Source organism: Plectropomus leopardus, chromosome 16 (assembly GCF_026936395.1).
Source record: "Plectropomus leopardus strain MGB_pleo_1.0 chromosome 16, ASM2693639v1, whole genome shotgun sequence".
Classification (NCBI taxonomy): domain Eukaryota; kingdom Metazoa; phylum Chordata; class Actinopteri; order Perciformes; family Serranidae; genus Plectropomus; species Plectropomus leopardus.
Window position 1 is genome coordinate 7,475,159 of NC_142191.1, and position 27,557 is coordinate 7,502,715.

At 41.7% G+C, this 27,557-nt stretch overlaps 1 protein-coding gene across 7 annotated transcripts in view; it reads right to left on the reverse strand.

Annotated features, from left to right (window-relative positions):
• LOC121955208 (uncharacterized) overlaps nucleotides 1-27,557 on the reverse strand; it is a 272,250-nt gene that overhangs the window by 195,945 nt on the left and 48,748 nt on the right. For 6 of the 7 annotated variants that reach the window (XM_088089781.1, XM_088089780.1, XM_088089784.1 and 3 more), the window contains exons 3-4: nucleotides 11,536-11,704; nucleotides 9,710-9,794 (exon numbers count right to left, since the gene is read on the reverse strand). In XM_088089781.1, coding sequence (XP_087945907.1) covers nucleotides 9,710-9,794; nucleotides 11,536-11,704 — 254 coding nt within the window. Of the gene's footprint in view, nucleotides 1-9,680; nucleotides 9,795-11,535; nucleotides 11,705-27,557 lie in introns of all 7 variants that reach the window. The other variant, XR_015779226.1, reaches the window with a different exon arrangement.

Below are 27,557 nucleotides of genomic sequence, written 5' to 3' on the forward strand. Positions count from 1 at the left end.
TTTTGACAAATAACCTTATTTTGGGCTCAAATTTGAAAAAGGAAGTTGTTGCTAAAACAGGAAGATGATGTATGTGGAATACAGAAGCTGCAGGTCCAACACGTTCTCATCCCAAGTCATCACATGTTGCCGCTTTGCAGTGGACTTCTGTGTCCACATGTTACCTTTTAGGTATCTTTGCTGCTATTTACATTCCAGGATGCTGCTCCGTGATTTTAGCACCAGCACATGGTGGGATAACGCTGCATGTGCTTATGTTTAGACAACATAAGCACATGGCAACCAACGTCAGATCGTCAACAAACGCACATGCTGGCACAGGCGGTTAGGATGAGGGGAAGAAGGCATATTGTCAGGTGTAGAAACAAAACATCACATTCGGATGAGAAGCGTACACCAGACTTCCACATGAAAGTCTGGGATGTCTTTGAACGAACCGCTCTATAGGCGCCCTCATGCTCCTTATGTTAGGTGTTTCAACCCGTTCTGTTGCATTTCATTTGGCATCAGGCCTCACATTTGAATAAATTCCCACAAGATGCTCTTTAGATATCACGTTCAAAAGAATGAGACACATGCAAGGTCACCTTGACCTTTGACCACCAAGATCTAATCAGCTCATCCCTGAGTCCACTCAAATGTTTGTGCCAAATTTGAGGAAACTGCTTCAAGGTGTTGAGATATTGTGTTCGCAAGAATGGCCTGGATCGATGGACGTAGATGTACAGACAGACAACCCGAAAAAATAAATAAATACCACAGCTGTCGCCGGCACAGAGGGATAAACTTTTTCTCCACTGAACAGTGGAGTTGCTGATTTACGCAAGCCTCTGTCAGCTATCGTGTAAGGTGAAGCAGAGCAAATATTCAAATACATCATGCACTTTAGCTGGTATTGATCTTTAAAATACATAAAAATCCGTTTTTCTGCTGCCCCATATTGTTTAGCTCTCATGTTGGTAGGTTTGGTTTTTCAAAGACACTAGCAAAGCAACAAGGAACATTAAAAAACAGAAAGCATCAGACAGGTCGAACAACTGTGTTTAACTCTATATCTTTATGTGTTACAGTTATGACTGAAAACGACAACAGAAATAAACAAGTTTGACAAATTTACATATCTTCGCAATTCAAAACAGCAGCCAGTTTTTTACCTGAAAGTGACTGCTGTCGTTAGCGCAACGTCACAGTGATTCGGTGTAATGTGTTTGAGAGAGAAGGTGACTTAGTTACAGGAAGTAAGATTGGCTGGGACTTTAATGAATAGTGTGCTAAATCTATTTTGAGTTGTTTTTGTTACCAGCCACTGGAAACCAGTGAGTATAGCGGCCTAAAATAATATAATAAAATAAGGCACCAATACACAGCCAGGATCCAGGATCTGATTCAGAGTGCTGTTAGGTGGTTTGAATGAGCTGTGTATACTAAAAATACAGACAATTTCCATCTCACTAATAAAAAAGAGACCCCTAAAAATATTAATGAATAAATCAGCCAACCCTGCTCAAGAGCTCTGGGCAGCTGTGCTCGCCTACGAGAAAATTCCTTTCATATTTTTCCAAGCAATGAGAAATGATAACAGATTCAAGCTGAAAAAACAATTTAAATGGATGATCCTATTGTCGGAAGGCCAACATATCACTATGTAATACCGTTTATTGTCACGCAAAATATTCACAAATCCCTCTTTCCTAGAAGTCATTTTATACACTGATCTCAAAAGAGTAATATTCAACCTTTCTGCACCTTAAATGCACGTAAAGTATGATTTATATTACACATGAAACTTTAACAAAAACAGCTTTTCTCTCTCTCCATCTAATGAGAAATCTGCATTTTGAGGGTTCCTCCCTTGTTGCTCTTTTTTGGCCTACAATGTTTTCCTCTCTCTTCCACTCAAAAAATCCAGATTCAGACAATCACCAGGCGAGCTGTCATTCTTCCAACCTCTGGAATGTCGGAAAACCTCCTGCTGATTTCACTCGAAAAAAGCATAAAATGAGGGGGAGGGGTAAAAAAAAATGTCATGTTTGTAACTTTTTGGCATCACCTCATATAGACTCCACTTATAGGAGTTTTAGCAGAGACGATGAAATCTACGTTTCTGTGTGAAATGCTGCTACAAAAAACACGGAGGGAGACAGGAAGGGGACTTATCGCTTTGACTTTGGCTGATTCAGGCCAGACGCAGCACTATGGGACTGCACACTGCCACACACAACTCATTTACACTTTTTCATTCAGGCTGCTGCTTTAACGTGCTACTCTTCCACTGCAAGCCGCAAAAAAATGTGCACACACATCAGAAATGGCAAAGATGATTGATAGCGTTAATCTTAAGGGTTTTTATTTCTAATATTGTCACTGGCAGAAGTTCAATCCGATAAAATGTTTTTCTACACGTGCAAATATTAGGAAGATGTAGCTGCAGAGCTCCAGGCTCTGAGATCTCCGACGCTGGACTCTTTCTGGTCCTGAGCTCGATCATCGAGATACGACAATGTGTTTTCTACTTTAAATACACCACTCAATAACACAAAGGTAAAAAAACAAACTAATTTCAATATGTGCCTTATTAGTAGTGGTGGAAATACATTTACTCGAGTATTGTTCTTAAGTATGAATTTGAGTAATTGTGCTTTACATGATCCGATTCTTTTCATGTCACTTTCTACTTATAATCCACTACAATTCAGGGAAAAAATATTGTACTTTTAACTTCATTTACGTGAAAGCTTTAGTCATTTGTTACTTCACAAATACATTTTTGCAAAATAAACACAAAATAAGTGTATAAAATAACATGTTTTGTGATAAATTAAAATAGCCAAACAGATTATACACATACAGCTAAAACTATTAGTCGATTAATTAATTGGCTAGTTGACAAAAAAAAACTAAATTTTTGATAATAATTAAGTTGAATTTGAATTTGGTGTGATAAATCAAAACACTGTGTAATGTATTACTGTGGCATGGAAACATTATTTATTAACACATGATTTTCCACCTTCACACATACGATAAAATGTGATTTTCAATGGGTCCCAGCGGAGAAGGTGGGACCAAACATGGAGCTCTGCAGCGGGACCCTATTTGCGAATATATATATATATATATATATATATATATATGTTTTGTATTTGGGTGTTTGTGTGAGGCTTAAAATACGATTGCAGCTTTCTGAAGTGTGCTACTGCAGCAAACCAGACTGAAATAAACAAACTATCAATCTTTCTGTCATGCCAGCTCTCAAGGGGACATGCATTGCTGCAGTAAAGTCAAACAACACAGGGCTGTCCATGCACTTAATTGAATTTCTCCTTGGAGAAATGTGCAGAACTCCCACTAAAATCCCTCAAGCTGTGTTCAGATAGCAGATCAGTGCAGTACATGGTTTTGGAGCCACAGATCCTCCGAAAACAAGATCACACACGCAGGACAAGAGATAAGGAGAGTGTCCGCACCATGTGTAGGTCTGTAACAAAAACAGGGAATAAGGAAAGTACCCTGACACTGATGTATTGTGTGATCAATCAGATGGAAACGGCGTTGACGTGATTCTCGCATGCAGATGCAGTGCAAGTCGGTGCAGGAGAGCTGCTGTGATGTTGAAACTGTAACTGAAAGAAAAAAGAAAAATGGGAAAACGTTCTGGCTGGGTGGGATAGGAGCTTTTAGTGATTACATCTGTGCTGGAACCGGAGAAATCAAAATTGTGTGTGTGTGTGTGTGTGTGTGTGTGTGTGTGTGTGTGTGTGTGTGTGTGTGTGTCACTGAAACAGAATATATATTGCTCAATATATAATTTATTCGATTTAAGCGATATGATATTGTGTGCTGTGATTAGCAGTTACTGTTGGATGTTAAATCTATGTGGTTGTGAGATCAATAACAAGATAGAAAAGAAAAAAAAAAACATTTCTGTTACAAATAATTTGGTTATTTTTTTCCAGACTTTGCTTTCCTTGTGAATTACTGGATGATTTTCAAGCCTTAAGATGTAAAAAAAAAAAAAAGATACAAACCAGTCAGCGCTTGAACTGATGATGGGGGTTTAAGAGTATATTTGTTTTTCTTAAATGTCTATATTTAAGGCGACAGGTCGCTGATAATGATGATAACAGATTTGCTTTAAGCTTTTTGAAAAAAGGACTGTTGAAAGTTGTGACAGGATGTCACAGACACACAGGACATGGTGTAATGCCAGTATATTCATAAATGAGCAAGCTATTGATATCAACACTTTTAAAAGCACAAACAGGCAACAGGCCATTGATTAAGATGTTAAGGGATTTTGTGAAGGAAAAGAACACAACATAAAAGCCCTTAAAGTTATGACAGGATGTCACATTGAAACCGCTTTCATGTCAATACATTTGTAGGCTATTGAAATCACAGCTTTGAAATGTGCATATTTAAGGCAACAAGTCACTGATGATGATGCTAAGGGATTTACTGAGGTCTCTTCTTCACAAACTAACAGCAGTGAAAGTTGTGAAAGGATTTCACAGACATATGAGAAGTGGTACGGTGTATATATGTTCATAAATAAACAAGCTATGGAAATAACCTTTAAATTGCATATTAAAGGAAATATTTTCTAAATCTGTGATGTTATGGTGTATTGGCACACGTTTGTAGGAAAAAAGTACCCCATATTTATGTGGTAAATATTCTAAATGCAATCTAAGATACATCCCGCAGCCTGGGACACAACTGATTGAGGAATAAGTCCACTTAACCTTTATAATAATTACCACATATGTTTTCCCGGAGTCATAAATGCTCTCCTAATGTTTAGTGTAAAGACACACTGCAGCTGGTGTGCCCTCATGGCCGTAGGGTGAAGGCGGCGACAATGAACCACAACATGTCCGGATTGTGTCTGGACAGGGACCTTTGTTGTTTTGCCATCTCTGTTTCCCCTCATTTCCTGCAGTCTGTCTAATAAAGGCACACAATGCCCTTAGACATACCTTAAGACAGTACATCTATAAATATGAGTCCACATTTCCTGTATTTAAATGAAAAAAAGGATATTTTCTGTACATGAATCCAACTAGTGCGTATTAAAATACATGTGTTCCTGAGCCTTACAGCTTTGTCTTGACTTTGATCTATTGAGAAAAGAAATATGTTAAAGCTCAGCTTAAAACTCCATATATTTTCAAAGATGAATATTCAGATTAAAAACAGGTCTGCTGCAGGATTACCGTCGAGTCTGCAGAGTTTAGATGACATCAGAAAAAGTCCCCGGGCCATTTTTAAGGAAACTTGGTTGGCATTTATCACAGCGGCCTCCGCTACTTATAGGTTTGTTTGATCTCCACTGACACAATTCTAATTAATTTGTCACCAAATTATCCACGAGCAAGAGTGCAGGTCTCAACAGCTCCAAAACCTTTAGCTCCTCTACGTTTACATTTCCCAGAACTCTCGAGGAAACGCGCGTTTACCTCGGCATACATAATTCTGACATCATGGAACTGGTGAAATATTTGTTTCTCACAGCTGCACCATTTTGGGATAATTGAGCCAATACATCAAGAGATACATTTCTTACCACCGAAGCACAGAGGCAAGGGCGAAAACTGATGCGCCATTCATCTAACTGTGGCAATAATCATCACGTTGTCATGTTTTCCTGTTAGAGGACGTCTCTCGTGTTTAGCAGGTAAGCTGATCAATTGCACATTTGTCTCCACAGTATATCACTACAGTACACATGAATGCTTTAATGATACTGCACTGTGACTTCAAGTCCTGAGTGACATGTGGCGAATTGGATATAATTGACGTTTGCCTTGCCCAGATGGCTGTGTGTGTGTGTGTGTGTGTGTATGTGTGTGTCTATGAGAGGCCATGTGTTCCACTGTATGATGTAAAGACTGTTTCTCCCACCCAATCACATTCTGGCCAATGTCACTCCTCTGCCTCGGGGAGTAAATATCCCTGGGAACCGAAGCCTGTGATGAGAAAAACCTCCTGAACTCATGCATGTATACACACCCACAAACCTCGAGTCACAGTCATATCAAACATGACAACATCTAGGGACGGGTATTTTTTTAAACATTTTTTTTAAATCCTCACTGCTTGTCAACACCTATAGTTACTTTTCGGACATTCATTCATTCTTGGGATTAAGATAGGCCTGTTCTTTTTTCTTGAGAAAAATAAATATTCAGTGTTTCCCATACATTGATTTATATTTGGCAGCCCACTACAATATTCACAATATTACCATTTGAAATAAGTAAAATCTTATTTTATTTTAGAGATGCATGCAACACACTGATTCACTGAGCCCCTGTCCCACTGTCTCTCTCTGCTTATCATGAGAGCTCTGTTCTGCCCAACAGACAGTCGGCGTCCTCCAACAAACACGTTCGCAGGGGTAACTGTTCGCATCACACGGCAAACATAACATTTATTGACAGGTTAGATGACACGGGACCGTTTAACAGATCGGTGTTGGATGTTAGCTGCTGCTGTGTTAAAGAAAAGCGGAGCGTCTAACGTTTGTAAGAGAAACACTAAATCTTCACTGAATATACATTTCAGATCGTACATTTGCTGAAGCTGGTGAGCTGTTTCTGCACTTCTGTTTCACAGCTCTGCGGGCAATATCTCAGATTTGGTTCTTCTTTTTATTATTATTATTATTATACGCATTTAAATCTACAGATGCTCCTGAGCCCCAAAAAATTGTATTCTGGAAATCCCTACTACTCTCTCTAATTTAGGACTAAAAGTAAAGACCTGACATGAAAATATTTCACAGTTACTACAACAGATTTAAAGGCTATGGTGATCTGTCATAAACTTTGTATAATCTTGCTGGTGTTAACCCTTTTACACATAACTACCTTTTTACACATGTTGCATTTAGCTGCATTTTCATTCAGTAAAGTGAGCTCACAATTTTGAATATTTTGTCAGTTATGACTTGAGAGCACAGACACCAGCAGCTTTGTCATCATTAGAAAAAGGTTAGTAATTTGAAAATGCCGGCTTTCTTGAAAGGAATTAACATGATAAAATACCGAAAGCAGCACCGTCAGTCCGGGAGCTCATTGATATTTACATACTGACCGGTATGGCACCGACTTTGGTACTACTTCTTAATACCCTTCCTTTAATACGTCTGTGCAGAAAGTGCCACAAATCTTGGTTAAATTCAACTAGGAGATCAATCACTTCATCACCATTCAAACACTGACAACACAAAGCGTCAGACGCAGAGGTGACCACCCTGACTCCTAATCAGTGTGCACTGAAATCTGATCCAACGCCAGCTCACACAATTAGCAGTCACTGAAACATTTGTTGTTGTCCCATTTGGGTGTGCAGCCCAGCTTTAAATTAGACTGTTTTTAACTAAATTCTCTCCGGATCTGATGATCGCTCAGGACTTAAAGAGAAATGGGGGATGGTTCACTCACAGAGAGACCATTAAGGGCACATGCCATTTACCAAACAAATGGCATCAAACCGTTGCCCATTAAAAAGGAAATTACTTGAAAATGGCCCCCAAGTTAATTAGGCTCATTATTTTTCCTTCAGTATTGGAGGGGGGGGGGGGTACCGCGAGACAACCTTTAACAGTTACTTGTTTTCAGTCACAGGAAGAAAAAAAAAGGAGGATTTAGGGGGGTTGAAACACCTGCTGAAAAACAACACAGACACAACACTGACTGATGTGGAAAGTGCCAGAAAACAGACCAGTTTACAAGAAGGAAGGAGCCTGTTTTGTTGTCGCATGAGGAATCTGCGTTGTTGATTCGAAACAGAAAGCGGCATGTTGACGCTCATGGCTGCTGTGATGGGGGGGGGGATTCTTTAGCTACAAACCAGACGGTACTGACAACAATCAGAAACTATCTGAAAGTGATAAGGCGCCGCACTGTTCCAAACATGTCGGACTCTCGTGTTTGTTATCTGCTACAAAAGGCTGTCTGGGGTCAGTGTTGCTGTACTTCATGTAGAACTGTACTTCATGTAGTTTATATCATGTACTGTATGGAGAAATACATAAAACTAGACTAAAATAAAAACATTCAAAATGAAAAGGCAGCAACACAGATCCCACCCCGACACCCCAATCGCTTACACTTGCATATACTTACATACATACACCATGCAGTATATACATACATACATTAATACTTTGTCCCCTAGTACAGTGGGTCCCAACTGGTGACTTACAGGTCCAATCTGAATGGATCACAAGTGACACGCAAACATGTCAAGTTTGTGAAATTTGGGCTGGCTGGGTTTTTATTGTGGTACTCCTCCCACGTGATGTTTTCAAGTATCATCGGAAATTTATAAATCCAATGATGATTTTTGTTTTTAAAGGTTCTGGCATTGCTAAATGTAGTCATTTTGGGGTTTCTTTATTTTGGCTGGACTGCAGTTTAGAGGGCATGTCTTCTTTAATAATCCCCCACCAAAAAATTCAAAGAAAAGCAGAATGGCAAAAGTATTTGAAATTTTTAAAGGAAGAAAAAAATGCTCACAACTTTTTAGAAAAAAAAATTGTCCCCCTTACTTTTTTTTTGGTTTTTTTAGGGGTTCAGGCTAATCCCCCAATGTCCACAAATCCTACAAACATGCCTGTTTTTGACTAATTGCACTTTATTTTTGCAATATATTTCAGCTCACTATGTTTTAAGCCCACACTTTATTCACATTTTCTCAAATAAAATTGAATATTTGGTAATTTCCCTTACATGTAGATTAATGACTAAGGAGAAATCTGGACCCAGTGGCTTAACCATTGGGAACCACTGCTCTACTACCCTCCATCACTGCTGAGGTGCTGCTCCTCTCATGTGAGCCAGAAAAATGTGTCATATTTGGCTAGTCTTGCTCGGGTCATCATTCACACTGGCTATCATACTTTCAAAGGCAGCAGTGTCATGAGTTTAAGCCACTCTGTTAACTCCGGCCTGTGTGGGCTCTTCCAGTTATGCAGAATAAGCCGGGCAGCTACGATAAAACCTGTTACTGTCAATCCAAACTCTGCTTTAGTTCGACCTGGCGGCACAAGAGATTTGTCAACATAGACACAGTTGTGGGGGATCTGGTAAAGGCTGTTTGAGCCACCTCTCAAGATTTTTCAGTACCACCTTCCAAAAAGGTAATACCAAGAGACAATCCCATAAAGCATGTAGAAATGTGCCCACTTCTTTCTTACATTTCCAACAATTATTGTTCTGAGTTAGTCCCATTTTAACAGTTTCAGTGGTGGATAATAATATCTATGTCCAACTGTATAGCAGATAAACTTACTTTTCACATCCCTATTTTCTTCCTGCTCCTTTCTTTTCAGTCCAAAGATAAATGTTATGCTACTCCTCCTTCCAGAAATCTGCTTCATCAGTCAACTTAAACTGTTCTTTAAGGTCCTAGAATGACATAATGGAGCCATCTCAAGGCCTTCTTGAGATATCGCATTCACGAGAATGAGACGGACGTAAGGTCACAGTGACCTTGACCTTCAAACACAAAATCCTAATCAGTTCATCGTTAGTCTAAGTAAATGTTTATGTCAAATGTGAAGAAATACGACAACCCAAAAACATAATGCTTCTAGCCACAGTTAATGCCAACGCCAAGGCATGAACATCTGAATTTCTCGTATGCTGTTTGGGAAATCGTAAACGCCTTACCTGCCGATCACCTGCAACTGTGTGCCCACCTTATTTCTGATCCAGACATCCATGAGGTTTTTACTGAGAGCCGAATTCTCCACGGAGGTCTCCTCCCCTCCAAAACAATCAGACCTGGGGATTAAAACATGTGAAAACACAAAATAAAACAGTTTCATGTTACAAATCACGGTTTCTCCACAGCTGTATGGCAGGATGCAGACAGGCTGCTAGCCTACCACTCACTTATCTGTACTCGCCTTTTTCTCTGACAACTTAAGCTCCAGATGTTCAGCAGGTTTTACCAGGAGCCAAATTATCTGCAGAGGTCTCTTACTCTCCTTTAAGCAGGTAAAAACACAGAATAAAAAAATCTTAGTTTTTCTGACCCTCTTGTTGCAAATGGGTGTGCAGAGGTGAAAACATAAATGTCCTCCCTCTGGGCCACTGTAGAAATATGTCGGTGCAACATGGTGGACTCTGTGGACGTGGACTTTCTAAGTTTCCAAAAAAACACAATGCTTCTCACTTTTAAGAGATTATACACTACAAAAAAGATATATATAGATATAATCCTACACACTGGACCCTTAAAGACTCGTAGTTCTGGAGGTTTTATAAACACAGAGAATGTGTCAAGACCTTATGATCAATACACAAAAGGAATTAACATTTACTTGTCATTAAAGGGAGAGACAGGGTTGCGGGCACTTTAGACAATTGAGAAGCACTCTGCGGTTCCCAAGTATAGATCCTGCTTCCCTCCTTACAGTAAGTGCAATGACAGAGAGCTATTCTGACTGCATTCTTTACAGGCACCATACCATTAGACCGGGAGAAAAAAAGAGGGCGAGGGCACGCCGTGTCACACACAAAAGTAATTGAATCGCTTCCTTTAAGCCATATTCAATTACTGCCACTCATAAATGCACTTAGGTTAGCTGTCCTGTGGGCCCATTAATCAAGTAGGAGCAGCGGTCAGGATGCTCTTAAGGAATATCAGTAGGTATAATTTAGCAAAGCAGAATTGTCAGTGAACAGTTATTGTCAAAATACAGAGTCGCAGAGGCGTTTTATGCATTGCTAGTTGGTGAAGGGGAGGATTCGTCCTTGTCCAGGCAAGGACGGTGAAGAAAAAGTGCTTTTTCAACCAAATCGTTATTACTGCCTATTATTGCCTTCTCACATCTGCTGCTTTCTCCGAGTCTGACCTTGACATTAACATGACAGCTTTAAGCTACAGTGCCTGCTCGGAAACCAACTGAAGCTCTTTGTGCAGCTCAGAAACTTAAGGCCTGAGGTTAATATTTATATTTTGTCGATAAGGAGCCTATGAAGCCACTGTGGAGGTTAAAATTTTCAAGTTTGCTCTTCTAAATAGACTTTAAAAATATCCTGGGATGCTTTATAAACTGATTGCACCTAAAGACGGATTAATCTTGGCACTGATTATCCAGCTGTTCTCATTCTGAACAGCGTTTTTGGCGTAACATCACCACGTGCTGCGCCATCCCACCATGTGTTTTTGTTGACTTCACAGTAGCGCCACCAGGAATGCAAACAGCAGACTCAAAAGGAAACCTGAAGAGCAATACTTCGTCACGGAAGTCCACTGACAAGGCTGCAATATGTGACGACTTGGGATGAAAATGTGTTGTTATATTTAGTTTTTAATCTTTGGTATACCAAAGACATTTTTACAACCTCCTGAAAGGCTTTTACTAATTGAATGATTGCTTCTTAAGGGAATGGAGCCATTACCACTACAGTATTTAAGTGTCCTTGAGCAAGTAAAAGGCAGGAGAATTTAATTTAAGGATCAATAATGTATCACATTATTACTGTTCCAGGAAGTAACAATGGTACGCACAAGTACCTGATTGTGTGTGCAGGGGAGGGCGGTCTGCAGAGTCTGTTTGCTGTTTCTGTGCTCCCATCATTTCACTCCCCAAATGATGTGTGCAGCAACCCAGCTGGTCTCGTCCTGGGCTTGGATCAGAGAATACAGTAGGCCGCCTTTGAAGGGATCCAGGAAAAGACTCCCGCTGGTAAACAAACAGAGTTCAAAACCTCGCTGGCTGGAGGTTAAAAAACAGGGTAGATTTGTTGTTAAACAGGACTAATTTAAAGAACTGTGGTAGCTTTTATAGATCAGTGAGTGTGGGACTAATATAACAATGAGGCAGACACAGAGAGGGACGAAGAGGAGGGAAAAATGACTGAGAAACAAACCAAGAAAGTGAAAGAATGATAAAGGACTTGGTTTTCCACTTGCTTGATCAGAAACATGCTCATAACTACATTTATAGTATAAAATATTTAAAATCAGAAATCCTCAAATTAACTGCTTCCTGCATTAGACCAACACACAGTAGATCATTATGTTCTTTATGGGAGCCAGCAGGGCAGACAGCAGGTTAATCAACAGAAGGATGAGAATAGGACACGAGTGTCCTGTTTACCAGCTGAAGACGGACTTTGATGAAGGTTGTAAAGATTCGGCGAGCGCAGGGGGCGAGGAAGTCTCCGCTGTGTCTTAAGTGGGTTTTTAAGTGACTATAGTTAGAGGAAGACTGTAAAGCTTGTGCAATATTTCTATATTGCCTTTTATTTTGCCTTTAATCCTTAATAAATTATACAAATAAACAAATTATGGGACTAAAGGCCAAGCATTTGTGAGCTCAAGCAATTGACTGTTTTGCCCAGCCACTCTTTATTACTGTTGGTACGCCTGTCAAACATTTCATTCTCATGCAGTACTTATGCAGTTCACACTGATAACAGTTTTAAATCTACCTTTCTTGCGTTTTTTTTTAATCAAGTGAGGGGAATCTGCCTGCAGTGAACCATGCACATTTATCAATCAGCGTAGATATGGTTAATAAGTGGTCGATGGCTGATCTAGACAACGTAAAGCTAATCATTTCGGTGTAACAACACCCAAAATGTATGGTCTGATCGTATGATCCAAAATTGAAATCCTACCGAGATGTTACTAGAAAAGCGGACATATGGCAGGTGATCAGCGCTGAGCTGAGAAGAATAGCAGGCGGGTAATATGGAAAGCGTGTTACACTAGTTTTAACAGTCACTTTAAGGTTGCAATAAAATTTAAGGAGAGAGATTCCTATTATGGCTTTGTAAAATGCTATAATATCACCATAGCACCATATTATCAGGTGTATCATTTATTTTTTGGACTTCTTTTATTTTGGCATCTACCATCTGCCAGATTTTATGTGAAGCAGCATCACCACCGCTAAATGTTGCTTCGGTGTATCTGTATCTGACGCGGAGGACGACTGACCAGCCGTCGGTATTTGTTGGGAGTGAGTTTGCATTGTAAGCTGCCACATAAGCTGCTAAACTAAGATTGGACCATCATTGTTTAGGGGTAGGTTTAGTGAATGGCCAATATTTCAAGACTTTGTAAATCCCTTATTAAGAATTTTATTTTCTTTTATAGAATAATATTTTAAAATACTTTGCTGAAGTTATTTTCAGACAAAAGAAAATACAGCTTCAATCAAACAATCAACAAAGTTTCAATTGTACAACAGTTTCAGTTCTGTGAAGGATGAATGAAAATAGCGTCTGTGTTGTGTCTAAAGTTGGGCCTTGGAAGAAGTGTGAAGGAGGCGGTGCTCTCTAAAGATCAATGACAGCAGCAAAGGAAGAGGAGGAGCCTCCGTCAACCAATCCCAGCAGGCCTTGGGGAGCAGCATCTGACGCAAACCAGGAAGCCACCTGATGTGAGAGGGGTCAGATAAACGCAACAGAACTGACGGTCACACGGGACAGGTGCTTCCTTAATGATACACATCGCACTTGCACATACACACAAACACACACACACACTTGCAGACTATATTAGGCCTGTTGCTCATCTCCTCCCTCAGCTGTGTCAGAGGCTTTCCCAGACATCCAGCCCACGCACACGCACACACAAACACACACACATATGCATCCTCAGACAGGCAGGGTGGGGTGGGGAGGACAAGCAGGCCAAGGAGGACGGAGGACAGGGCACGCACGCAGACAAGCCTGACAACAGGCAGGAAACTCTAGAGAGCAGCCGCTGCTATTTTCTCTCCTCCTCCACGCTCTCAGTTTCCATTTTGGACAAAACAGGTAGGAAAAAAAAACACATGAAAAAAACAGGAGTGCTATTAAAAAGCCAAATAAACCTTGAAGAAAGGATTAAAAGGAAACTGAGCACCAAAATAGGAACGTCTCCTGTTTTACGTACAAGAGGGATTTGGATGGCTCATCCTTCCTATAATGTTTCCTCCTTGCAGTCTGCAGGAAAGCATACATCGAATGTAGACTCCTGCCAGGCCGATCCGTATTAACTTGATTGAAGTACGATAACGCAGAGAGGAATGTGGCGTCCATACGTGCAGATTGCATAAATGAAACAATGGGACCATCACGGCTCTCGAGGGGGTCGTGAGAGGGGACGGTTGGGGTTAAGGATGAAAAAATAAAAGAAGGGGGGGAGGGGGACAGTCTGAGTCAAAGCCAAGAGGTGCACGTATGCAATGCTGCGTCCCCTATTAAACACACACAGACACACATTTGGAACTTATTAAACTTCTGACCCAAGGAGGGCTGCAACCAAAGACGACTCAGTCTGACCGAAACTGGGCTACAAGTCTTCTTGGCTCCACTGAAACTTCGTGGAGGCTTAACATGAAAAACCATGCTGCAATTTACCAAATCATAGGAAATAACTAATTATATATGATAACAGGAGTGCATCCTTTTGTCAGTGTGTCATCCCGCAATTTTAATAGCAGCTTAGCTCTTGACAGAAATAGGGCTAGGTCATTTAGTTTGGGGGTTATGTCTCTAAGATATGATTACAAGCCACTCGTTTGGCTCCCCGGGGGATATTTATGGTGAAATAGGGCAGAATGGGTTTGGCCACAAGTGAAAGAGGTCGCCACCAAAAATGCTGAAGATGCTTTGGAAAGCTTCAGTTAAATATTCTCTTACAGGCTCCCATGCATGCACAGACTCTAACACACAAGGGCGCAGGTTTCGGTTCAACTTTACATAGTAGCCAACACGTTCTCTTCCGCGTCTACATATTATGTTCTAGGTATCTGTATACCTTACGTATTTACAGTCTAGGATGCTGCTACTGTGATGTCACACAAGCCCATGGCAGGATGAAGCTGCACACAATTATGTTTAGGCGACATAGGCACATGACAGATGCCAGGATGTCAATTAAAGCACATGCTGCCACAGATGGTTAGGTTTAGGCAAAAGAGGAATAGAGAAAAACATCACATACATATCATATCACATTCAGACAGGAAGTGAACATAGGACTCCTGCATGAAAGTCCAGGCTTGTTGGATCCACCCAATGCCCCTCTCGCTTGCCCTATAGGCGCCCTTTTGATCCTTATATTACTTTGTTACCGGCAGCATTTCACCCTGATGTCGTCCGCCGCCATATCATGTGGACGCGGCAGGCATGTTGGCGTATAATACCCCCTTTGACAAGTTCTGTCCAGCCGCCTTCTCACCAAACGCCATCCAGCTGCGTATCATGTTGACATGAAAGGTGGCTTTTGGCATTACGATCATATGCCAAAAGCACTGTCAAAGCAGCAGTATTTGAAAACTACACAATGAGATTGGCCTGGGGTGGAATATATGAAACAGGGGGTTTGAGGTAGTCCGCAAGATAATTTTGAGCATTAAGCACGTAATTTCCATCATTATGGAGAATTTTTATGGACCAATTTTTGTCTTTTCTGCATCATTTTATGGTGTAAATGTCAGTCCCTACAGGGTGTTGCAATGTTGCATTCAAAACAATTACTGTAAATTCAGCCAACCTCAGTTAATTCTGTCCGATCTTGCAAGTTTGTCCAATCACGCTACTTTACTGCAAATTTGACTATTTAAAGCAGGCAAAATCTTACTTTATTACAAGAAGGTACGGATGGTAAGTTTTAGGCAAAAAGGGAACATGCTTAGGTGTAGCAAAAAAACATCAAATTCAGATGGGAAGTGAAGACTGGACTCCCACGTGAAAGTCTGGGGTTGTTTGATCCATCCACTGCCCCTCCCACCTACCTACCCTATGGGGCCGCCATGCTCTTTATATTACGTTGTTCCCAGCGGCATTTCAACTTGATGTCGTCCAGTGGTGACGACATCAAGTTGGACTTGACAACTTCCCTTCATCCGTTCTCAACTAATAGATCATCATGTTGCTGCGGCAGGTGCCGTCCGTCAAACACAAATGGTTTTGTCCGACCTCGTTCTCAGCTGATGTTGCCCACGTCGTGTCATACAGTTGCAAAAGGTGGCTTCTGGCACTGGTATTTTGTGTCTAAATCACTGCAAAAGTAGCGGTATTTCATGACTTCATAATAAGAACAAGCTGCTATTTCTCTAGGAAACAATGAACGCCAATAATCATCGGCTTTGGTTCCAAGACAGCATTGCGACTATTTTTGCAATTTTCATTTGCTTCTGCACCACGGCCAAAAAAACTGCTAAAAATATTGAAACACATATCGCAATTTTTTGAAAGAGCTGCTGTAAAATCAGGCACAGTAGGCCATAACAATCTCAAAAAAACCTGCAAAATCCTGGAGGGACTGAATGTCTTTAGTTTTGACAAAACGTATGCCAAATACACATGTTCTAAATATTGAGGGGGATTTGTCCCCTGTAACCCCCCTAAAATCTATGTCTATGCCAATACACATTGAATTTAATCAAAGTTTACCGAGAGGAACCTTTTTGATATACGCAGATGCATTTTTATGAGAATGTGGGTGACAGGAAAACATGAACAACTCATGGCCCAGGGAGCAGCGATCTTTTTTTTGTGACAAGAATGTTTCATTGTTTTTACAACAAAACGGATTATGAAGAGACCCGGGCGGGCGAGCGGGCTAACAGCCGGCTGCTCAGGCCCACTTAGAGTGATATAATGTCAGCCTGCCGTTTGTTTGAGCGAGCGTCAGTTGGGCACAGTGGGATCTTTTTTCCTCCTTTGTTTGTTTTCAATGGCCCATAAACAGTCTGCATAAACCAACACAGAGGGAAAAAAAAGACCTCTTTCTCCACCTCTTTTAATTTAATTTCTCTGCATCTCCCTCTCCCTCTGTTTCGCTTGTTCTCTGGCCCGCGTCGCCGTACCTCGTACCCACGAACACTCTGGGATTGTTTTGAGCTGTCTGGCGGAGGAAGGAAAGCGGTGTGAGAAAGTGGCTGTTTTTTTGGAGCGGACAGGAATTGGCCTCACGACGCACGGTTCCTCTCCTCGCAGCGGGAACAATGCCGTGGCGTCACACCCCTGCGCTGACCCTCGCTGTTTCACATGGAAAAATGTTCCCAGAATTCCGCTCCCAGGCTTGGAGGTATAAGGCCAAGAGCGGGGAGGGAGAGAGAGAGAGCGAGAGAGAGAGAGATGTCAGGGAAGGTAATAGGGGAGAGGAAACCTATGCTATCAGGAGCATTTGTAGCCATGGCGACCTAGGCTTTGACTCCTGAAGCTGATTAGTTCAATGGAGAAGGAGGAGGCGTGGCTTTAAATCACGCGTCCCAACAGCCAGTCATGTAGCACACACACGCACACACACACACACACACACACACACACTCAAGGTAACTGTCGACAACTACAGCTTCAACTTCTTGCATTGTGACAGTGCCGCCCCCTTCACTCCCCGGCCCGTTTCACTTCACTCCCCTGCTCATTACCACATTGTTGCCCCTTCCCGCTCTTTGTATAAAAACTAATCAGACTAATCAGCTCATGTAATAGAAGATGTGATATTGGCACGCAAAGCTTCACTTCCCTAAAAGAGCTACATTAGGGAAGTAAAGCTGAGAGACCCAAAGTAGAGCAGTTAGCTGCTCTCCTGCTGGTGTGGATGTTGGGCTCCTCTAAGCCGCTAACGAGGCTGCGGTTGGCCCACATTGGCAGACTGCAGCAGGGCGGGACCTGGGTGGGCTCCTGGCAAGGTATTAGCTTTTAGTGACTAACATTCATAAAGTAAGGTATTGGACATGAGTGGGGAGGAAATAGGTTGGATTTATTTTCTTTTATTTGGAAGAGAAAAACAAAAGCAAACACAGCAATCAGAACTCTTAGTACAAATCACTTTTACCTCCAAACACTTGTTTTGATAATCTGGTAAACTTTCGGCTTTTGGCTGATCGCCTGACTCCTTGTGTTTCTTGACCTAACAGACTTTGTAGCAATCTTGATGCAATTACAGATCTCAGCAATACTGGTGGAATTGGTGAGTACAATCCTACCATATTCCATAGAAATTATGGCCAAAAGTATTAAAACAAGACTCAAGATGTAATAATCCAGATTTATCCTTTAAGAGGATACTAGAGTTTCATTTTCACAGTAAATGCACCGTTTCCACTCCTTAAATGCATTAAGTTGCTCACCATATACGAACCTTTGTGCTCCTGATATTACATAATTTCCAGCAGTGTTACAATCTGACAATGTCCTGTTACATTTCATGCACCCGTAACACAGCCGCCCGGCTGTCCATCAGCATATAATAACTGGTTCAGTCTGGCCAACTTCTCACCTGACGCTGTCCAGCACGTGAAAGATGCCTTTTAGCATCATGCTCTTATACCAAAAGCACATACAGCAGTATTTTACAAGCTCGGAATGAGAACGGGCTGGTTTGACCCAACTACCTCCACTTGCCCTATGCAGACTTTCTTGCTCTTTAAATGGCAGTTGCTCGCCGCCGCCCTTTGCATGTCATATCGCCACAAAAGGGTGTCTGGCAGATTTTACTTTGGTGTCAGAGTTTCGTGTCAAATGAAAAACTGAGACAAACTCCAGAATTCACATCACCCTAAGTTCCCTCTGTATTTTATAAGCCTCCGGAGAAATCTAAAAAGCATTGATCCCTTTTCTCCCGTTAAGCCCATTCATTCATCATAATGCCGAGTTCTGGTGAAAACTGTCAAGGACGATTCATGTCACACTTGCAGAGGAGGATAAAAAGCATAAGGTAATAATTCATTTACAGCAGCCATAAAACTATGCTATTGTGCTGCTTTAATAACCTTGCCAGTAACATTATACCCCAAGTGCAGAATATGCTGCTTTCTCCACACAATAACCATTTTATATGCCCTCATGAACCTGGAGTGTTTGCATAAAACACCAGTAAAAATCTGTGCTGATCTTGTAGAAAAATCATAAAGACTGCAAGGAAAATGTGGCACTGTGCATTCATGGCTCTCTCAGGAACCATTTGGCATCCCAACATGCATTCTGGACAAATATTGAAAATATGATTTGAAGAGTTTAAGAGCGACTTATGCAGAATGAAGTGTTGTTTTCCATTTGGTGTTGTGAGGAAACACAATGGGGAGTTGGAGAGAAATAAGGGAAGTAATTTGGTTATTTGTGGTAACACCAATAAGTATAATTTACTGTATACATCATCAAAATCAGTATCTCTGTGTTTGCTTTTTCCCTAATGACAGTGATAGAACAGGCTGTGTGAGTTTGGTGCCCATCACTTGAAAGACATGCTTCAGAGGCAGACAACGAAACATGCTGATTAGGACAATAATACAGGTAATAAGGGCTGCACGGTGTCCAAATGCAAGAGGGTGACTTGGTATTTTGATTTGTTGAACATTGAATCTTTAAACTCACGGATGACCGATACTGAAAGGGCAGTTCTGCTGACGTGATTGCTGCCTAAAGAGTAACTGACAACGCCAAAAGAAAAATCCTGCAAAAGATCAATTTAAGTAGAGATTTCTCCTCTCCTTACACGCAGACGTCGGGGTGAATGGTAGAGGTGGATGAGATCAGGAAGAGGCAAGAGATGAAAGAGGAAGCTGGTTGTGATCTTAGAGGAAATGGGGTGAGGAGAGGGAGAGGAGGAAAATGTGGGGGGTGCCTGCCTGCGTCCCTCTCCTCTGTTTTGTTTTAACAGACGTTGGCAGCACAGCACCCGGCTCGGTTGGCACTGAGGCAGCAAACAGTCTCCACCCTGCGCAGTGACTCACCCTAAGAATGAACGCTGTGCTGCCAAACTTTCTCTCATTACTTTCTGTCTGCCTTTTCTCTGCTGCTCTCTTTCTATCTTTCACAACTGCACAGCTGCACTGGATATTCTCTCTGTTTGGTATTAAAACGTTTGTATTTTTATTTCATTATTGAACTGGGATTTTCCTTCATTCAGCATTTATTCTTGTGCAAAAGTTAAAAAACTCAAGTTGCACCTACAGCTTTATGAGGTCACCATGACCTTGACCTTGACCACTAGAATCTAATCAGTTCATTCTTGAGTCCAAGTAGATGTTTGTGACACATTTGAACAAACACCTTCGAGGCCATCTTTAGATATTGCGTTCATCAAAATGAGACAAATGCAAGGTCACAGTGACCTTGACCTTTGGCCTCCAAAATCTAATCAACTCATTCTTGATTCTATTTGAATGTTTGTGCCAAATTTGAAGTAATTCCCTCAAGGTGTTCTTGAGATATCACGTTCACAGGAATGAGACTGATGAGGTCACATTGACCTTCGCCTTTGACCTTTGACCATCAAAATATTATCAGTTCATCCTCCGGTGCCAGTGAACGTTCATGCCAAATTTGAAAAAAAAAAATCCCTCAAGGTTTTCTTGAGATATTGTGTACACAAGAATGAAAAAGCCAAGGTCACAATGACCTTGACCTTTGACCTATGACCACCAACATCTTGGGTATTACAATACAAACAGAACATTTTGTTATGCACTCAGTCATGTTGCAACACATTCTAGCTCCGGACTCATCAAATATCAATGCTGGGTCAGTGGCCCTGCACCTCAAAATGCCCCTCCAGCATCAGTTTTGGGTGCTTAGGGATAGCATGTCAATTTAAAAAAAAATGAAAGTAGTTTTAAACATGTCTGTACTATTATTAAACCCGACAGTCCTGTTAGTTTTCTTATCTTTTGACTGTAAAGCACTTTGAGTAACAGCTGTGTACAATTTGCTATACAAATAAACTTGCCTTACGCTATTTACTTGCATTATGGTTTTTCAAAACTTCCATTTTTGTGCTGCAGTACTTTCCGCTTAATAAATGTATGCAGTCTCTCTTCAAAAATAAACTTACAATATAGGTAAATTCTTAATTTTTGAATTTACTTCCTTAGGTTTAGGTAAAAAAAAGCATGTGGTTAGGTTTAGAAAAAAACTTTTATTATTATTATTATTGTTTGTCTTAAGATGTGTAGATTTGTTAGTAACATGTAACATCACAAGACACTACACATGCTAAAATACTATATTGTCATTGAAATATGGGACACAAACAGCGGGCTCCAAGGAGAAAGTCTGAGCTTGTTTGACCCATCCACCTCCCACCTACCTACTTAATGCAAGTTTCTCACTGTTTATACTACAGCAGTTGCTTACAGTGCCAAAAATGCTGTCACCCGGTGTGTCTCATACCACAGCTAAAGGGTGCCTCTGTGCGTCAGTATCAAATGCTGAGGGCCAGCGCAGGCACTTTTAGCTAAAAGCCATAAATTACATTTCTCTCAGGGTTGACAATAGGCTGCATGCTTGTGTCCTGACATACTTGGGCTGTAAATTTGCTCATGCCTCTCTTCACATTTTTGGATAATGCTCATACAGATTCCAAACTCTGAGGCAACTGACCCCCATCAAAAAATATTTACGAGCCTGGTTTTACAATAGCCAGCAGGGTTATTATGCAAAGTGTTAGTTTTCAGCTTACATAATTATTTTAGAAAATGCCTAAACGTGTCTCATCACCAAAAGAAGATGTGGTCAAAGGACTATAAACTGTTCTCAAGTGTGCTAAGTAGACAAGCTTATTGTTTATATGTTGTACTACAGTTTATGAGAGTGTTGCAGACACCAGACAAAGACAGTGTCTGAACAGGATTCAGACATGTAAAATATGTAGCTCTGGGACATTCTCATAAATTTTACTATGTTCCAAATAAGTTTGACAGATTGACGCGCTGTCACTTGGCTACAAGTGTAAGAAAGGTGTGCATGTCTATGTTCGCTGAGCCGTGATGAAAGCGTCTGACAAGTGTTTGGATCCACTGCTACAGTATGTGCAGCAGGGATACTCAACTTGCTTTGCTTGGAGGCCACTTTTGCAAAATGACACAAGGCCAGGGGCCAGTCACAGAAGCCCCATACATGTTTCTAGGATTTTAGGACATTTCAAGTATTTTAGCAGGTTTCTAGGATTGTAGGACATTGCTAAGATTTTAGGTAATTTCTAGGATTTTGACACGTTTCTATGATTTTGGGAAATTTCCAGGATTTTAGCACGTTTCTTGGATTTTAGGACATTGTTGGATTTTAAACACATTACTTGGATTTTCAGACAATTCTTGGACTTTTGGACAATTTCTGAAGATTCTCTGGACATTTCATGGACCCTAGGACGTTTCTAAAATTTTCTGATGTTTCTCAGATTTTAAGGTATTTGTAGGATTTTAGGATATTTTTAGGATCCCCTGGCACTTTTTTAGATAAACAAGCTCTATTTTGATGCTATTTTATGCACCCTGTCACTTTCTGTATACTACAATCACAAAAACTATTCCCAGCGTCAATCACTTTTATCACTTATTAATCAAGTATTTTTATTTTGAAATAGAAATTGGTTGGGGGGGCAGCCTGCACCCTCACGACGACCAGATTTGGCTGTAACTTGAGTATGACTGATATATGGGAATGACGGGTGCACATGTAAAAGCAAACAGAGAATATGCTTTTCCTCCCACAGCCCCGGTTTAATATAAAAAATACTATAGCTGTCTTTGTTAAGGTCAAAGGTTATGAGATGGCTTCACACTCCTGATAAATATAGCTTACCTTGGTTCCCACACCGTAAACAACCTTGTGATGTCAGTGATGATCCCGGGGCCAGGATGGGGACAATAAACAGGAAGTGGCTCAGCAGCAAGCTGCATCCCATAATAATCAAGACAAAAACACTGACAAACAATCCCAAATCACAGCAAGACACAAAGTGACAGATAACACGGACGAGCGACCTCCGAATCTCCGCACAAACCTCCAACAGCCTCCAAAGCAACATGGCGGAGAAACACAAACAACCCACATCCAGAACCTCGCAGCGAGAAAACATCAAATGCACTAAATTACCAAATCAAAGACTCGAAAATCCAAACAAGCCGGTAAACAGAGAATCAAACATGTAGAAACAACCAGAGATGTGTGTAGAGCGGGATACAAACAGGCGTAAACAAAGGATAGTGTGACAAACATTGTAGAAGCAACTGTGAGCCAGAATCACATCTTTCATGTTAGACTTGAAAGAGTGATGCTTCAATTTATCATACTTATCAGCCAAAACATGAAACTGGAGCATCCTATGTCTATTTTGTTAGAGGTCATTAGCAGCGAGGACTGCCTTTACGCCTCATTTCAACAGCGAGACTCCCTCTTTTGCCACCCGATCTGTGTCAAGGCCACATAAATCCACGCTGAACCTCTCGCTCTGCCTGTAAACAGCTGGAGCTGATGTTTTAATGCACTGCAAACACACACAGACAGGAACATGACTGCAGGGATCCCCTGACATGCTCTGCTGTGTGGACGACAGCAACCTGATTTAAACCATCTGCACACAGTTTCTCTCAGCACTTGTTACATTTGGGCCTACCTCTTCGCCTCTGAAACATGACAAGTTGTGTATGTTATATAAAATTGCTTTGTAGAATGCCAGAGGCACAAAACAGCCACTTTTATAGACTCACAAACTGGCTTGCTCTGCAATGGCAGTTAGCACTGAGCTGAAAAAAAACAATGAAATGAAGGAGCTCCTTAACAGAACACGAAATCAGCCACCAAATAACAGAGAGGGTAAATTATTCTTATTGTCTTGTTATTTTATTGTCATAATTTAGACAGGGCCCGACACATATGTAATACCTGACACTAGAGGCTGAAGCTCTTGTGTTAGATGTCTGTCACGCCTCCTTTGTTTCAACAATGCCAGCATGCTAACTAAAATTACACACTGGAGCAGCATTAGGAGCCGTCGTTTGATTCTGTGTAGAAATGCAAAGGTGTCACAAAGGAGGGACTCAGTAGTAGCCCTCCAACACGATTACTGTGTAAAAAGGCCTTTAGTTTAGTGTGTTGATGACTGATGTTAGATGTCAGACTTGGACTTTGATGCAGGAGTCCAGGGTTCACCTCCATGCATTTGTTGACAACACAGTAGCAGCACTCCAGAGCTCAAAGAGCAGATGCAGAAGAATACCTAAAATGTTACATGTACACGCAAAGTCCACTGCAAAGCTGCACTTATGTGACGACTTGGGATGAGGGCATGTTGATATAGTGTAAATAATGAATAGCTATACATTAAAAAAAAATCTGTAAGCATGTCTATCATGATGGATTTTATCTAAAGAAATGTGTCCCAGATCTTTCTAAGATATGTTTAAGACTGTATTGTTTATTGTCAGCTTTTTCTTTTGTCTCTATAATGACATCATGCTGGACTCCTCTGCTGGCAGACAAAGTCCTAGGATGAACTCTGGTCATGATCCCACTCACTGGAGTAGACGTTCGTCTGGAGTGACTCGTGCTGCTTCCTTCAACTGTGGCCGACAGACTCGGCGAGCCCGTGCAGCTGTTAATCCCGCTCCCTCCCAACTCCGGCTACTGACCACCGTCACAGGGGGGGAAGCAGAACTTGAAAGGCAACCTCGGTGACTGTACTTCACACCTATTTCTCTGCGCTTACACACATGGATGCACGCACACACACTTCATCTGTCTCCCGTCTAACACACACACACACACACACACACACAGACAAACACGCAGCTGCCTGGACGCTAAAGATAAGGAGCTGGAGCTGTGAGAGAGAAGGAGGGGGGGATGAAGTATGTGTGTTTGTGTCTGTTTGTGTGTGTTTTTGGTGGAGGGGGGAGGGGGACTACGCTACAGGACGTCCTGAGAATGGTGAGCTTTTGAAACGTCAAGAAAACACACACAACACAAGCGATCAGAAAACCCCTGAAGGCTAACAGCATTTTACATCCCATCCATCAAAATGAAATATCAACAACGGTATTATTAAATCTTCATCTGGCAGATACTCAGAAAGCAGCTGTTTATGTTAATGATGGGGAAATATCACATCGAAAAACCACGGCTGATGCTTTAACCATGACCAGTGGATGGAAAAACAGCAGCAGCAGCTAAACAACGTCGGAGGGCCTAAAGACGTCGTTAGCAGCAGGCGTACACAGATGGAACTGCCTCTCCATTTCCCTAACGACCGCACCATAGGAAGAGAAGCAAGGTCTTCTCAGCATTGATTTTCCTCTTGGGTCCATGCTGCGTGCGTGTGTGTGCGTGTGTGTGTGTGAAGGAGGTCTCAGCAGCAGCAGCCTTCCTAATGGGATGTGTTGTATACAGCAGGGGGGGGCTGGGAAACAACAGTGTAACCAAAGGGAAGAGCAGAAGGAAAACAAGGACCCCTCCCTGTCCGACTATGGGACAAACATGTCCGACATACACACACACACACACACGTTAACACACACCTCCTCGCTGTCCTTTCAGGCTGATCTGGATGTGAGCCAAGTTCCTTTTTGCACACCTTTCTCTCTGTGCGTTTTTCGTCTCATATTTGAAGTGTTTTTGATGTTCAGACACAGAGCGGTGCATCTGCGCTCCTGAGCTTTAAGTTTCAAATCAGGAGGACGATGAGGGGCCGCGTCTATCTCTGTGTACGCTCGCTTTTCATCTTGTTTATTGGCCAACATGCCCTGTGGTCCTGAGAGCTGTCAGCCAATGAGACGGGAGCTGGCACGGTGCCCCGCTGGAGCAGGTGCAGCCAGCCCAGAAGGGGAGATAAGAAGGACGTGCTGACAGATCTGCCGATCAACTTAAAAAACACTGATTGAGACGATTGATGGAAGGCTACTTTTTGGCCGCTGTAGTACACGGGCCCCGTGTGGGCGTGGGTGGCCCTGTTTGTGTGGGATTAGAGGTGGGGTGGGGGATTGGGGAAGGGGTAAAATAATGTGTGTGTTGGTCAAATCTAGTGCCAGGGCTCCTGTGCGACATCGTGGAAAATCCTCCTCAGCAGTTTCCTGTGGGTCTCCATTATCAGGCCTCGTTGATAGACCAGCTTTTCCCCCCTACTTCCTGCCTCTCTTCCTCCCCTTCCACCCCACTTCCCCTCCCACACTCTTCTCAATCACATGAATCACAGAGAGGGCGAGGGGGCTGGCAGCAGCCATAAACTACACTCCTAACACGCATACGATCAAATAACTCGGAAAAATGACGCCGTACAACGGGGATACTCAACTTGCTTTACTTGGGGGCCACTTCTGCAAAAATGTCAGGAGGCAAGGGGCCAGTCGCAGCAGCCCCATACATGTTTCTAGGACTTTAGGATATTTCTAGGATTTTAGAACATGTCAGATTTTAGGACATTTCTAGGAATTTAGGCAGTTTCTTGGATTTTAGCACATTTCTGAGATTTTAAGACATTTACAGGATTTTTGCACTTTTCTCAGATTTTAGGACATTTCTAAGATTTAAGAATGCTTCTAGTATTTTAGGAAATTTCCAGGACTTTAGGATGTTTCTCAGATTTTAAAACATTTTTAGAATTTTGGGAGATTTCATGGATTTTAGGAAACCTTCTGGGACTTTGGGACATTTTTAGGATTTTAGGACATTTCTAGGATTTTAGGACATTAAGGGCTTGGCTAGCGCTTCTGTGTGTGGTGTGGAGGATCCTTCACTGGCACTTTTCTTAAATAAACAAGCTCTATTTTAATGCTGTTTTGAGCACTCTAGCACCTTTGAATACTAACAGTACAAAAACAGTTTATTAATGAATTAAAATGGTTGGGGGGCCAAATATGGACTGCAGGCCATAGTATCACTGCTGCACAATGAGCTAATTTCTTCCCCTTGATGTCATGTAAAGTGATGCCGGTTAGTCGCATGCATCACTGCATCACTCGGGATTTTTCCTCATTATCCTGCTGCGTTCACTTGTATTCCTGTGCACGTCTACTTTCGCTGAGTCACTTGAACATGAGGTCATTCCTTCCTCTTCCCAGTTGGATCTGCAACCAAGATGCCAGTCAGGATGAAGCTTGTCCCGTTCGTACGTCCCTGGCAAGCCCAAACAACTTGTGTCTTACAGCAAACACAAGCATTTGCCAGGATTTCCAAAAAAGAGACAGCTTGTGATCATGTGCCATCTTATCTTGAGTGATGACACCAGCCCTGGATGTGTTTGTACAACTTTACCAAAATCTTGAAAATTTCTTCAAGTTCTAGGGAGTTTCAGACAAATCTTCTGTGATAAAAAGATTTTTGAGTTGTTTTAAAACACAAAGGTTTGGGGTCCTGCTCCCTTTCAGGCCGTGGTTGAGACGATTCTTGGCAACCCATGTTGTTACCAAGGCAACATCAACAAACAGTCCTACCTGATGATGGTGGGGGATGAAAGATGGCTGCAGGTCAATAAGCACACAGAGAGAGGTGAAATAAGAGTGAGCTTCGGCAATCCTTGCATTAATATGACAGTGTGGTAACCTGGTGAGACCACACTGATGACAGCACTCTCCAAATCAGCCTAAAATCACCGCCACTATTTATTTATAACCACTAGGACTGTCAAACGATTTTTTGATTAATCACTGAAGCTCAATAGTTAATGGCAAGAACCAAAAAAAGAGTCTGTAAGTGTGTTACATGTGTGAATGAGAAGGAAACGGGTGGCGAGTGAGAGAGAACATGCAGGTTGGAGGGGTTGAAAGATGACTAATCTCGCTGTCTTCTAAAAAACATCCACGCCGTAAATCTTTC